Source organism: Nelumbo nucifera, chromosome 2 (genome assembly GCF_055504915.1).
Source record: "Nelumbo nucifera cultivar China Antique chromosome 2, China Antique-T2T, whole genome shotgun sequence".
Classification (NCBI taxonomy): domain Eukaryota; kingdom Viridiplantae; phylum Streptophyta; class Magnoliopsida; order Proteales; family Nelumbonaceae; genus Nelumbo; species Nelumbo nucifera.
Genome location: NC_142650.1, coordinates 103,154,112 through 103,167,998, shown reverse-complemented (window position 1 = coordinate 103,167,998; position 13,887 = coordinate 103,154,112). Strand labels below are relative to the sequence as shown.

At 37.7% G+C, this 13,887-nt stretch overlaps 1 protein-coding gene across 1 annotated transcript; it reads right to left on the bottom strand.

The window, feature by feature from the left end:
- Nucleotides 1–4,138: 4,138 nt before the first annotated feature.
- On the bottom strand, nucleotides 4,139–5,162 carry ZFP8 (zinc finger protein 8). Its single transcript, XM_010245092.3, has one exon. It carries the CDS (start codon nucleotides 4,948–4,950, stop codon nucleotides 4,219–4,221), a length of 732 nt encoding a protein of 243 aa, XP_010243394.1. The 5' UTR covers nucleotides 4,951–5,162; the 3' UTR covers nucleotides 4,139–4,218.
- Between the last annotated feature and the right edge of the window lie 8,725 nt (nucleotides 5,163–13,887).

The window sequence follows — 13,887 nt, the reverse complement described above, 5'->3', positions numbered from 1 at the left end:
CAATTCTATAAATTAGATCCACACACACATACATACATATATATATATATATATATATATATATAAACATATTCAACTTTAAAGATATTAGCCAAAATTAATTAACTAATTAATAAGAAAATCACACATATTCAACATAAAGCCTTGGTAATCAATTAGTACATGAGGAAATAATTAAAGAAATAAATACATATGGAGTCTCAATGGTTTGATATATTAAAGGTATTTTAGTAATTTTACTAAGTGGAGATCCCACAGGGAGGGAATGCTCTCCCCAGTCCAATCTTCCCATCCCACCCCATTTAGGATAAATAATCTTCATGGGGATCAGGGAAATGGAAAAGGTTGCCATCCCTATTCAAAAGTTTAATGGGGTCTCTATTATTTGACATGTTGTCATTGAAAGAATGTTTGGGACCATTACAACTGATGCTAGAGCTATGGCTCTTGTTAGGGGTATTTTTATATAAATGGATGTACAAGGGTTTCGATGGTAGGTGGATTAAGTAAAAATAGTTACAAATTATCAGGGGTGTTTTTAGTAATATGCAAACTGAAGGGTATGTCTCGATCAATATCCAAAGCTATAGGGTGCCTTAATAAATTATCCTTTTTTTTAATTCATTATTTTATTAATTCAGGATATATAATTTCAGTCGGTGGTTCCTCGCAGCAAGACCGGGCCTGCTCCAACGGGTAAAACAAAATTTAAATTGGTTGGAATTAATGAAACCAAAATCCAGAATAAAATATGGCAGGTTCTTGAGTTGGTCTCTCTCTCTCTCTCTCTGAGGAGAAAGAACTTCTAAATTTGGCTGATAACAGGATTCCACCTACTGAATGTATTTCAGAATAGTATGCAGTTGCTTATGGTTGAGACATGACACAACTTTTGATCTTTAAGGAACTGTTAAATCGTATTACCAAATAGAAGAGAATTAATGATATAGTTTTCCACACAGAATAAAGTAGTTGGCATTCATTTTCATGGTTTTGTCATTTGTAAGTGGAATAGTAAATTAGTGAACAGTTTGATTTCCCATTGATTGTAACAACAACTATATATGAATGTGTACTGCCTTCTTATAATGTGATTGCTTGTTGATCATGTGCAACAGAAAATTTGGATTCCTAATTAGCAAACTAAAGAAGAAAGAAAGAAAGAAAGAGAGATGGACACATCGTATTGTTCTTATTTGTAGGTTGGGTAATGAGTCTCAAGCCTTCATCTTCATGATTATGACCTTTCCTGTTAAAGACTGTCAATTGTACGCCATGGTGAGGTATGCTTTATTCTAACAGCTTCTACATTAGGTGAGATGAGCAATCTCTGAAAGGAAATTAAAGCAATTTCATTTCTTTTCTTGTTTGGCTATGGATTTTCCTTTTCTCTAGCCAGTAGGGAATTGGGTTTGGGTCCCCACTTCATTTCCCCATCACAGGCTTAAGTTAGGCAGTTGGCATTTCGCCTTGGAAGTTGAATAGCAATTACCCAATTGAAGTAGTCTTCGCTAGTACCGGACCAACCTTACTAGTCCGGTCTGGGTGGAAAACACCGTCGACCAATCCGGTCTGAACTGGCTAACTGGCATTGGGTTGAACTTGGACCGGCCGGGCTTGGAATATTAGTCAACCCAACATGAAAAAGAAAAATTAATTGGTTGAAGAGTTGCCGGTCGAACACTGACTTCATGGAGCGTTTGGGTTCATTCGCGTCGTTATCGCATAGTACTAGTCTAGTAGTTGAGGTCAACCTAGTTCTACTGATGAAATATCTCTGTTCAAGCAGAAAGTATATTCAAAAAGCAGTTCATGGAAGAGACGACCAATGACTACCGTGACGACTCAGAATGATGGTCGGAGGAGATTCCACGTTTCATCCTCTCAGTGTTGATTGGTGGTAAACGGTGCAACTCCCACTTGCATGCAAAGTATTTGTTCTTGAGCCCTGAACAAAGTCGGTCTCCAGTGACTGAAGTGTTTAATTATTGGTGGTTCTTTAATATGTTGACGTATAAATGCAAGGAACTGATCGTATCAAGTAGTAGATGTCTGTAACCAATTAAGATGGTTAGTGATGAATTTCAAAGAAGGGAATTCTGATGATGAATTCACTAAACTTCAGTCGTTTAGCTATATATACAGGCAGCAGTGTTTGTTTCAACTAAACTGGGTGGGTGTTTTTTTTTTTTTTTTCTTAGGTTGCTCAAATATTGTAGCAGAAGCTTTCTCTGCTACAATATAATATTTCAAAACAGATGAAGCTTTCTCTGCTAATAACTCTCAGTCTGTCTGTCTGTCTGTGGGCACACCAAATATATATAAGAGGCTTTGGAGGCCTTGTCGTCCATGAGAGACAGATCAGACCAGTAGCAGTAGTACTGTTGCAAATAAATATCTTTATGACTAAGGACACGCACATGCAGCCATGAACACATGTAGAAGAGAAGAGATGTACCTGGGGTACGTACAAAAGGCAGCAATAATAGAAAATTCACTTCAGAATTCTAAATTCCACTGTAGACCTACAACAATTCAAAATTTAGAAAAGATGAAATTTCAGTCTTAATTACCATGTTCATGTGTTTCTTCAAAGACTATGGTGCCCCGGAAACATCTCTTTCGTGGCCAGTTTTGTTATTTTCAAGCCTAGAAAGAAGCTTTGGTGCCACACTGTCGTCCATCGGTCTGGTCTGGTCTGGTAGTGAAGAATAATTGAGTTTTTATTATTAGTTAAAAGAAGAAAAACAGACAGAGAAAGAGAAGAGAGAGAAGTCATCAGTCATCACCCATTGCCTCCCTATATATCCCTTCCTCTCCCCTAGTCCTTTACCAATGATCGATGATGCTTCTTTAAAGGTGAATGATCACAATCTCGATCAGTGCCACAACCCAAAACTTTTGGACGATGAGTCCACATCAGAGCCATCTGTTTTCACTTAGTCAGATGTCAACTGAGGGTCCCACATATAAATAGAGAGATCATCAACCTTGGTAAATTGTGTCAGATGACATATCGGACAGTTGTCATGTGTCGGGTTATATGGGTTTCTTTATCCTCCTGTTTACTTGTAAATAGTGGCCTCAAAACTGCCAGCAAAGGTCGAAGTTTCTCGAGTCTTGATCGATCCAATCTCTGATTGGTTATTCCCATATATCCTAGTCTACACTCTAAACAGGTTCTATGTCCTTGCCCAGAGCCATTGACTAGATCAAATCAGGCCTTTTAGAGTTCGGGCTACCCGTCCAGCTGCTTATGCCATATCAAGGTGATAGACTATGGACAGCTCTTCACCTGGTTCAGAATCATGTTGTTTTGGGTTTGGCAATTTCCAACTGGCTAGACCACTCCTCATTAACCAAATCCCATGCCAACGTGAAATCTTTGTCTCCACAGAAGCTTTACTACCTCCTCGATCAGCCCCAGAAACTGGAAGCACCAAAACCTCCACTTCTGTTTTGGGCCTACTTTGGCAGTAAATGTTGATCGAATGTAATTTATATAAACATCTCTCTCTCTCTCTCACGCACACACACAGAGAAATCAGAAATTAGAGTGACATACAAATAATTGTAGATCAAGCTTAAAACCCATTAAATGGAAAAAGGTATTGGCATATTTAAAGTAGTGCAAGGATGCAAACTGTGCTAGCAGCAGCTAATAACTGCAACTGCCATGGCGAATTCATCTGTTTCTTTCCGCTTCTGAGTGAGAGCATCAGAATTTATTTTACGAGCTAGCAATAGATTCCCTTGTTTGCTACCACCTGATTCCATCATCGAATCTCACTCACTTAAAACCTCTAGTATATATGAATTCATAAAATGTAGTCTGGATCCCAAAAATGATGAAGACAAAACTACCCACGTCACAGAATTCTTAATAACGGCGCATGTGTGACCAGTATAGTTCTCCTAACACAGGGAGGGGTTGCACTAATTAAAGGGTTCCATCTCCTCATGATTTTGTTATCTTTCGAACTAATTTAACGCAAATCAACAAAAGTACTCCATTTATACGTTAATTCATACTAAAATTATGATACTTTGCTCAAGAAACAATAATGGGTTTGCTTAAGATTGCCTCGCACAGGCACCACATGCGTTGGGTTGAGAAGCAAAGAAACAGATCGATGCATTTGATCAGAAAATGCCAATTTCTTGTTTCTTTTTTTTCGTTTTTCATTTTTTTTTTCTTTCCTCATGAGAACTAAAGGATTACAGATGCAGATCCAAACTCACATGGTCTTGTACGTTTGATTTCTTGGCCTCGTACATATGTCGCCCTTGATGAGTAGCAGTAGAGCCACCACCGATGGGTGCTGGTCTGGAGTCATCGTCTTCTGAAAACAACGGAAGCAGTGAAGAACGGTCCAGGTTGCTGAAATTCGGGGAGCTCTGAGCGGGTGGGATTCTCCACAAGGCCAAGGGGCTGCCGTTGATGGGTGGTTGCTGCTGAGGGAAGGAGCTATGGTGGCTACCGTAAAATCGGTTGTTAGTAGGGATGACGTTGGTGTTGGTCCAAGAACGGTAGGTCAGCGTTGGTGTTGCAGTGGAACCCAGCTGCCGGTAATTAACAAGGCCGTAGACGTGCCCGTCAGGGATGCCGCTCTGCGCCATGGCCGTCTGGAGGTGTGCTCGTTTGGCATGCTGACGCTCACGTTTGTGAGCATTCTGATGGCCTCCCAGAGCCTGAGACGTAGGGAAGTTTCGACAGCAGTAATGGCACTCGAATTTTCGGCCGCTCTCACCGTTGTCGTTGTCCTTGGCATCCTCAGTCACGTTGGTCTCGACTGACTCGGACTCGTCGGCGGTGGCAACATCTCCACCGAATTCAATACCAAAGAGTCGAATGCCCTTTTCTTTAACGGGCGCAGGGCGAATGAAGGGTAACTGAGAGAAGGAATCTACGTTCATGAAGTCATGAGTTTCCCTCTCAGCTTTTTCCATTGAAAGGTCTATGAAGATAGATGGCTAGCAGGAGTAGATTAGCAGGAGGAGGTGGTGGAAGGGGAAGGAGGGTGCAGTGATCCTGAGCCACCTTGGAAAATGGAGTAAGAGGGAAGAGGGAAGAGGGAAGAGAGTAGACCCGGTGGAGGAAAAATAGGAAGAGGGAGGAGGAGAGGTGGGTTCCTTTTGGGCTGGTAAGGGGGTGTGGTGGGACCTATAATGGAGGGGTCTGATCCGTGGACAATTCCTGCTGACCCCATCTGCTAGTAAGGCCTGACAAGTCCACCAGTGCTGGTGTTGGTGAAGGCGATCTCTCTCTCTCTCTCCAGTTTACCTTCAACAATTTCATTTATTTTTGAGTAACCCCTATATCATTTATTTGTTGTGGGAAGTGGGAACAGTGAAAAATACTGTTCAAGACAACTTTTGATGAGGTCTAATTCCATTTTAGTACAAATTCAAGAAGATGCCTTACTTAGAGAAAGAAGGGTATCTAGTACCCCTCAAGGGCATAAGCAATTAATTACAAAAATAATAATATTGCAAGGCCCAAATACAATATTTTTAATTCGTTTTGAGTATATTTTGTAATATTTTAATATAATTATGCACATTTTAATAGATTAATTCTACATACATCACATATTCTTCCAAAAAATAAAATAAAATACACTATTTTTTTTCAGTCTGATTTCTAAAACACGACTGTATTAAATGCATATTCACCTTTAATTAAAACAGATCCCTACCTGAATTTTTTACTTTTCTTAATCTTGGTGTTATATTGTTACAAACAATTCATCAGGAGGGCATGTCATTTTGTCCTGTATTGGAATTAGATTAATATAAAAGATGAAATCCTTTTGCAAAGTTGGCTCTTATAGAATGGAGACCTGAAAAGTTGGCATACACTGTGCATTTTCCTTTAAAATAGGCTTTTTAATCAGGGCCAAAAGGGCCCAATTCCACAAGTTTCTGGTTTCTGCTGTTTGGCTCTAACTTTATGATAGAGCAAAATTCCGAAGCTGGCTGGTGGACATTAAATCCTCTAGCTAGTACTTCTGTGTTTTAACAATGATTTATTTGAATTTCTACTGAAGTGAGCTCCATGATTAATGGAACAAAGCCTTAATTACTGCATTCATTAGAAGAATCCCCCTAAACCTTTCTTATTTTGTGATCCTTTCAGTGGGGAAACCTGCTTAAGAAGGGATGCATGGCAATACAGGAGAAGTTCTAAGAAATCTGTTAATTGCTCAACTGGTATCCTTTTAATCATCATCCCCTTGTCGCACAAGGAATGAGATATTGAGTAATGTCTCCAACTGAGTTGATGATCTCATTTTCCTTTAACATTTACATCCAACACTATGATAGGTTTAAGGAAAACCAAATAAAGGTTTAATTAATTAATCATAAATCTAGCTTCAACTAAATCAAGGGTTGCTAGTTATATAATATAGATAATGAAAAAAATCAGAACATTCTCCCAGCATGGATATGTGGCTTTCCCTGAAGGCAAGGGATTTCAAATCCTCTCTAGTTAGACTCGATATATAGAAAACCCTAACTGCATTGCAACCAAATGTATTTTGATGTTTGATTAATTTATGGTGCATTTACTAAAACAAAAAGATTGTTATTCCCATTTACATTTACCAAAAAACCCTGTTGCATTGCAATGGAGGGATTTCTAAATCTCTCAGGTTTAACTGGAAGCTATTTGAACTTAATGCTTGGAAGCTGCTGCCAGTTTCCAGCACATGTGGACCACACAGATTAATTAATGAGTACTTTCAGGATTAAAAAAGTCACACACACACATATATATATATATATATAAAAGACAGAATTAACAAGCAAAACATTTAGCAGCCCCAATACTACTCCAAGTATGAGAGTACTTTGAGACATTTGAGACAACTGGTGGAATACAATATGTGAACCCTACAAACTGTGGGTAACATGTAGGAGATCTACTAGACACAGGCCCAACCTTTGATTAGATGCCTATGACCACCAAATAAAATTAAGGATTTTTCCTCAATCTTGTAGTTGATCAAGTTATATCCAACCATATTAATTAGTTTTTTTTTTTTTTGGCGTTGAAAACCATAAAGAGGAACCCTATTTAAGAGAGAGTAAGTAGGGCCATCTAACTCGTATAATGTCTAATCATCTATTGCTTTAGAACCTTCTACATATACAAGGGGATATATATATCTGCAGCAAACCTTAAAATTTTAAGGAAAACTGCAAAGGGGTTACTAAGAAAATTAACCATCAAATTTAAACACTAGGGGACTATTAAAAAAAATCCCTTGGCATCTTTCTTTTTCTCTTGGGTGTGTAGGATAAGGAAGGTGCAACTTCCTGATTTCCCTCTCTCTCTCTCTTTCCATCTCTCTTATTGCATGTACGTGTATCCATCAGTCAACACCAAGGTTGTAAGTTGCAAGGATGAGAGAGAAGTGACGAACTACTTCATTGGTGAGTCTCTCTCTCTCTCTCTCTCTCCAGGTACTAGTAGTTGGTGCTGTTTCTTTATAGCTGTTGGTTGTTTTATATCTGCTGCAGGGACTCTGCAAGGTGGTCCCTGGAAATGTTAATCAGATTACACGAATGGGCTGGAGAAGATGGAAAAAAAAAATCATCTCTAAACCCTTGTTGGGTAACAAAGTACGTAGTCTCTTCCTTCTTTTTCCTTACTTCTTTGTTTGTTCTAGCATTTTGACATGTAACTCACTATACTTTTTATTTTGCATGATTCACTCACATTATCCCTTCTCTGCCCTTGATTTCCCATTGTTATTAGTTTAGCTTCACTCCTAATTCTTCAATTTCAAAACGTGTACCATGATCAACAGTAGGCTTCTTGTCTTGTCTTTATCTTTCTTCAAAGCCCTAGTATAGGCTTATATAAGAGAAGTCCTAGTCTAGTGTGTCATGAGGACAGGGACAAGCTGTATCTATATATATATATAAGAGGGTTTAGAGTCTCCATCTGGAATCTACCAGCATTTACAAAGTTAATTTAATTCAATCATGATCTGGTTGACTCTGGATTAGAAGATCTCAGATTAAACTCATCAGATAATGGAGGGGGGCTTGAATTTAGGCCAGTAATATACACAATCGGGTACCTATGAACTGATTCAGCTGGGGTTTAATTTAGGCTCCAGTACTGTGTCTCCTTGTATTTAATGTGTCTACTACATGAATGCATATCTTTTTTTTTCTTTGGTAAAACATGAATGCGTATCTTGGTTTACCTAATTATTGAACTTAATTTGGAACAAGAGTGTTCTGCACTATATGTGTACTGATTTGAGTTGTTTTTTTTTTCTTTTCTTTATTTTAACACTAGCAACAACAGTGTAGTTTTAGGGAGTACATATATATACCATATGGGGGCTCACATCAATCGATTTATGGAGAAGAAAAAGACGTAATCGTCATATTCAGAAGGGACGAGGACTTCTCTGTCAACTTCTTTTTCCTTATTTCACTGCTTTCAAGGACTACTACTGGCTCAGTGATTGAACCTCTATGTGTTATTTTTAACCGTTCATATACTTTGAATCTCTCATGTGTAAGGATAGGTGGTTATTGTGGTTCTATATTTGTATTTGTGTGAGTGGAAGGGAGAGAGGGAGAGAGTCTTACCTCACTTTAGGTCTTTTACTCTCTCTCTCTCCTTTCTTGTTCAATTTGGATGATGTTGTGTTCTGGGTATCTTGAGATTTAAATGAGTGTTAAGCTGAAATAGTAATTTAATGATATATGGGAGTCTCTCTGCAACACACAGACTGCTTTATTCGTGCATGCTTGACCCATTTTGCAATTATTCCCAGCCTTAACTGTGCACATCCCCATAATTCTACCCATCTTGCCATTCCAAGACAAGTCGCTGTCCCCAGCTCTCATCTAAAATGAGCTTAATTAGAGGACTTAGGCTGAACCCATCTGGCCATCTGCTCATTTGTTGAAGTAAATTGGGTTTTAATTAAAGGCCAAGTACCTTTGTGGTTGCACTGAGATGGACCCCCCCCCCCCCCCCCCCCCACACACACATACAACATCGACCCTCTATCCTTTATCTAATCTCTCCCTTCCCCAACCCTAACAACAGCAACCCTTCATTCAAGCAAACCCCTCTTTGCCATTAAAGGGGTGGGGATGGGTGAGGCCTGATGAGGGGGGACCAGGTGGGGTTGAATTGAATTCAATTGGATTGAACCACTTTGAGATACTACTCCTCCTGAGTCCTGAATGTCTTTGTTCACCTACACCAAAAGCGTCACCATCGTAGGAAACCCTAATTCTCTAAGCCGGTGTTTGGTCTCTCTCTCTCTTTCTGCCAATGCCAAATTTGCAATCTAGCTATTTGATATCTTTCCTCATCGAATGGGAAAGGTCGTTTTTTCTCATCGTTCCCATCCCTCTCCAATTAGGTGTCCTGAACACGACACTGTCTCCTGAACTCCTGTCGTGTGGCCATGCGCATTGGTGGATGCAACATGAGTTCCAATGAGTGGATAACATCAGTCGATAGATGTAGATGTGTGTTTTGTGGAGATCATAATTCATAAAGAGCTCTCTGGAACTCCTGTTCTCTCCATGAACAGTTAGGCTCATGCTCCTATCTAACAGATAGGCGAATTTAAAGCTACAGAAGAGATATTTCAAATTTCAGAGAACCATGCATGGATGATGAATGATGATGACAACATCAAGCTAGGGTCCACCAAACCGATATGGAAGGGATATGCATAGAATCATCAACATATATATATGGACATAAAACATGAAGTCGTGAAGGTGATGGTTCTCTCTCTCTCTCTATATATATATGCAACCTTTGGTGCCAACATGGGCGGCTCTTTTTTAACTCATTAAAGCTCTGATAATTGATGGGCTTTCCTTGGGGCCATATGGGTTGTTCATGTTGTCGGAACTAAGTGCAAGGACCACAGAAATTAAAGCATCTCGACTGTGAGTGTGAGATAACAATGGCTTTGATAATGCAGAAGAAGAAAGAAAGAAAGAAAAAGGCGATGTGCTCTTTTCAGATGTTGCATTATCAATGTGATTGAGAGGGGAGGAGTCTTTTGGTCGTGTATTATAGCCTTTGGAGTTTGGCCCTCCCTTTTCTTTTGTGTTTAGATTTTAGAGGGGGATTTGAATTGACGCTAGAGTGGATGATTTTTGTCCCTTTAATTGTCATACTCTTGTGACCTTTCATGTCGGTTGCACCCCACACTATTTTATCCATGAAATCCTCTCTGATTAATGTGTTGAGTAAGAGATGGGATTTGTCCTTTGTCTCATATTTGAGCCTCTCATGTTGGTTATGCACCACCCCCCATTTGTCCACAAAATTAATTAACCATCTGATTAGTGTATTGAGTGAGACAAGATTAAACAACCATTTGATTGGTTCCATCATGGTTCATAGATAGATATATAGATATTGAATAAAACCTTAAACAACCAGTCTTTTAGTGGTGTAAAAACAAGATGCAAGCTGTACCATAGAAAATAGTTCATTTTTCTAAATCAGAAGCTAGCCCCAGTGACTGATCTGATTTTTTTTCTTTCCTTTTTTGTGGGTGTGTGTGTGGTGGGGGTGGGGGTGGGGGAGAGAAAACTTCAAAAACTCTATTGTTGTTTGAATCAATTACTGAAAGTTTTCCCAAGGGTTTTCTTGCAAGTTTATAACAATAAAGAAAAAGAAAATTTTAAATTGGTTATTGCAAGGTAGGATGTGTAAACAATCTTTTTCTAAGAAATATCTGAAAACTATTCCATCATAAATTTTGACCATAATGTCAGCAAAATGTGCTTGCTGAGTTGCTGAAAGGGATGATAGATACATGTAACTGCAAGATTTGTTAAATCTGATTAAGATCACTATCTCATTAAACAAAGAGAAGTCTAACGTCAAAATATGATGAAGAGCTTATTGATAAAGAATTTGCCTCTACCAAGAATGAACCAATTGGACAGCTCATCAGTCTCAGTCAAGGTAGATTATCCCATCATATATGTGATTATGTGAATTAAGCTTCATGGTTAAACTTTTTTCCTAGTGTATTTGTTACTTAGGTGTAAATTAAGGAAAAGCTGAAAATTGAAAAAATAATATAAAATCTAGAAACTAAGAAAAAAAGCAGCTTGAGAAACGAGGCTCATGAATAATTAAGTTTACATTGTCCAATTAATTCTATATTTCTCTCTACATTTTTTTCCCTTTCTGAATTCTAATAGAAAGGACTTAAATTAACAATAAAAGGAATACCTCCACTGAATCTTAATAATTTACTTTTTCACCACATTTATACAATCAAGCATGTAAACCCTGATGACATGCATGTATATACAAGTATCAATAGTTTTAAATTTAAATGCAAGGACTTTTAGGCTCAGTTTGGAAAGAGTATAAATGCAAATATGTACAGCGTAAATACATACAAAATAATATAAATTATAAGGTTTTGCACTTTACATATTTGCATTGTACTCCTTCCAAACTCAGTCTTAGGGTTCATTTAGTTCGAGAGAACAGAGATCTGAAATTGGAATTGGAAGCTATTTGGTTGGATTGGGTAAAATAGAATTCCTACTCACATTCCTGATGAAATGGCGTTCCCCCATCTGATTTTGATTCCCGTCTAACCAAACAGACACAAGGAAATAAGCAAATTCCAATTCTGATTCTAATTCCAATTCCAACTGGGAACCAAACATCCCTTGATGTTAACATAAGCATGGTACTTTTAAAACACCATAATAACCTTGTCTTAACCTTAATCGGCAAATCATGAGTTCAAGTAATAAAGAACATTTTTTAAGCAAAAGAAAGTGAAGAAATTTGGCTAACACAAGCCTAACCCAACCGGATGACTTTGGTATAGATTAGGGTTAATTACTGTTAGGGGTTCAACAACTTATGTTGGTTTAGGGTTTATATACCTCAATCTGATCTAACCAGTCCTAACTTGCACTCCCATTAAAGGAGGCATTTATATAGAAAGGTGTGAATTAAAGAGAAGGGAAAAGAATTATGTATTGTAGCTCAGCAAAAGAAACACAATAGAATTGAATGAGAAAAAAAGATGAATCTGGTTACAGTTTCTTCAAATTGAAACTGATAAGAATCATATAAATGAGTATGATTTCTGATGCATAAAGGGTATCAATCTTTAAAAGCTGCACAGCTAACCACAGGGGATGGATGCTTTGCTAAGATAAGTTGATTACTGATAGGGTCAGGCTTTGAATCCCCTTGAATTAATAACTCAGCTACCAGCACAATCACCTGGCCAATCCATTTTGGAAAGCTCAGTGATGGTTCATGTGGATTTGCAATCCAACTAATAAGCTACCTTTTATAGTTTTCTGATTTATATGTTTTTTTCTCTGGATTTTCTTTGAGCTTGATCAATATTAATTAGTTTCCTCATAAATACTAGTCATGAATCATGACCACTTATTCATTAACCATATTCATACTGGAGTAAATTTTATCTTTCCCTAAATGGTTACTATTGTTATAAGAGAATATATCTTCAGGGATGAAAGTGGATCCTTATCACCATGAGTCTTTGCAATTAGACTTACGTTGCATTTGGCATTCCTTATTTTAAACACTGTAAAAACTCAGTGTTTACAGTGGCATTTTTAACTGCAAAAAGGAAATAAGTCCTTAAAATAAGGAATGCCAAATGCAGCTTTAATATTCCCCTTTCTTTCCTTATATCTGATTGATTTTCCTTTTGAAGAGAAAGTCCTAACCTCTTCTGGTTGAGAAATTGTCAATTTCTTATAAATGAAAAAAAGCTAATATTAGAATGTTCAACTAACAAATATGGTTCCAATCAATTGTGGGTAGCTATGAGAAATAATTGTGCATGACTGGTTTTTTTTGCAATGAAAATGAAGTGAGAATTTTATTGGGTCCTTTTCATAATTCCCAACAAGCAAGTTTATCAGAACTACCGTATCTCTAATTAGTACTTGATTAGTGTGTTTGATCATTGCAACGAAATGGACTCTTAGTATGTGAATCAAGTGAATAGTCATCTTCATATGTTTCCCAAAGTTTGACATTGAAGCCACAACTAGGCCCTAGTATCTGATTTGTAGGTGCAGATTAAACAACCTTCACATGAATAAGGCCCCCCCAATTACTTCAATCACTGCCAAATGGTCCACATCTTTTATTCAAGATGTTGACATGAGACATAGCATTTACATACATACTTTTTTCTTATATATATTTTGAAGAGTTTAACCAAAGCTAACAGTAGAGTCACAAGGTGGATTGATGGTTGTGTGAACTTGAGTATGACAAAATAAAGTACAAAAATAATCGACTCCAACCACATATTTGTTCTCAATAACATTGGATCCTTCATCTCCCCCCCCCTCCCCTCCAAGCAATTAAAACCATAACCATCAATCTACTTTCTTGCACCAATCAATTGGAGAAAGATGAATAAGGTTATCTTTGATAGTTGATGAGCACCCCTGAACTTTGTACCTTTGAATTTAGGTTGTTAAAGTGAGCTTCATAATTTTCCATACTCAAGGAATCATTTGAGCTTTGAAGTACTATTTCTTAGTGCCCATGCTGGAGGTACACGGCACATGAACCAAACATCTGTCCTACAATTCACCCTTTATTTTAAAGCAGTAACAATCAAGGTTCAAAATATTGATATTCTCGATACGAAAAATCCGTTTGTGCATTGATAGTTGATGTGACAATTTATACAGCCTATATTTGCATTTTAAACCATTAAAATTACCTAATTATAAGAAACAATTCATCAATCACCTTGAAAATCGATACGATACGCACTGATACATTACGATATTTTTAACCTAAGATTACCAAGTGATAAAGCCATTTCTCCAACTTAAGTAATTAGA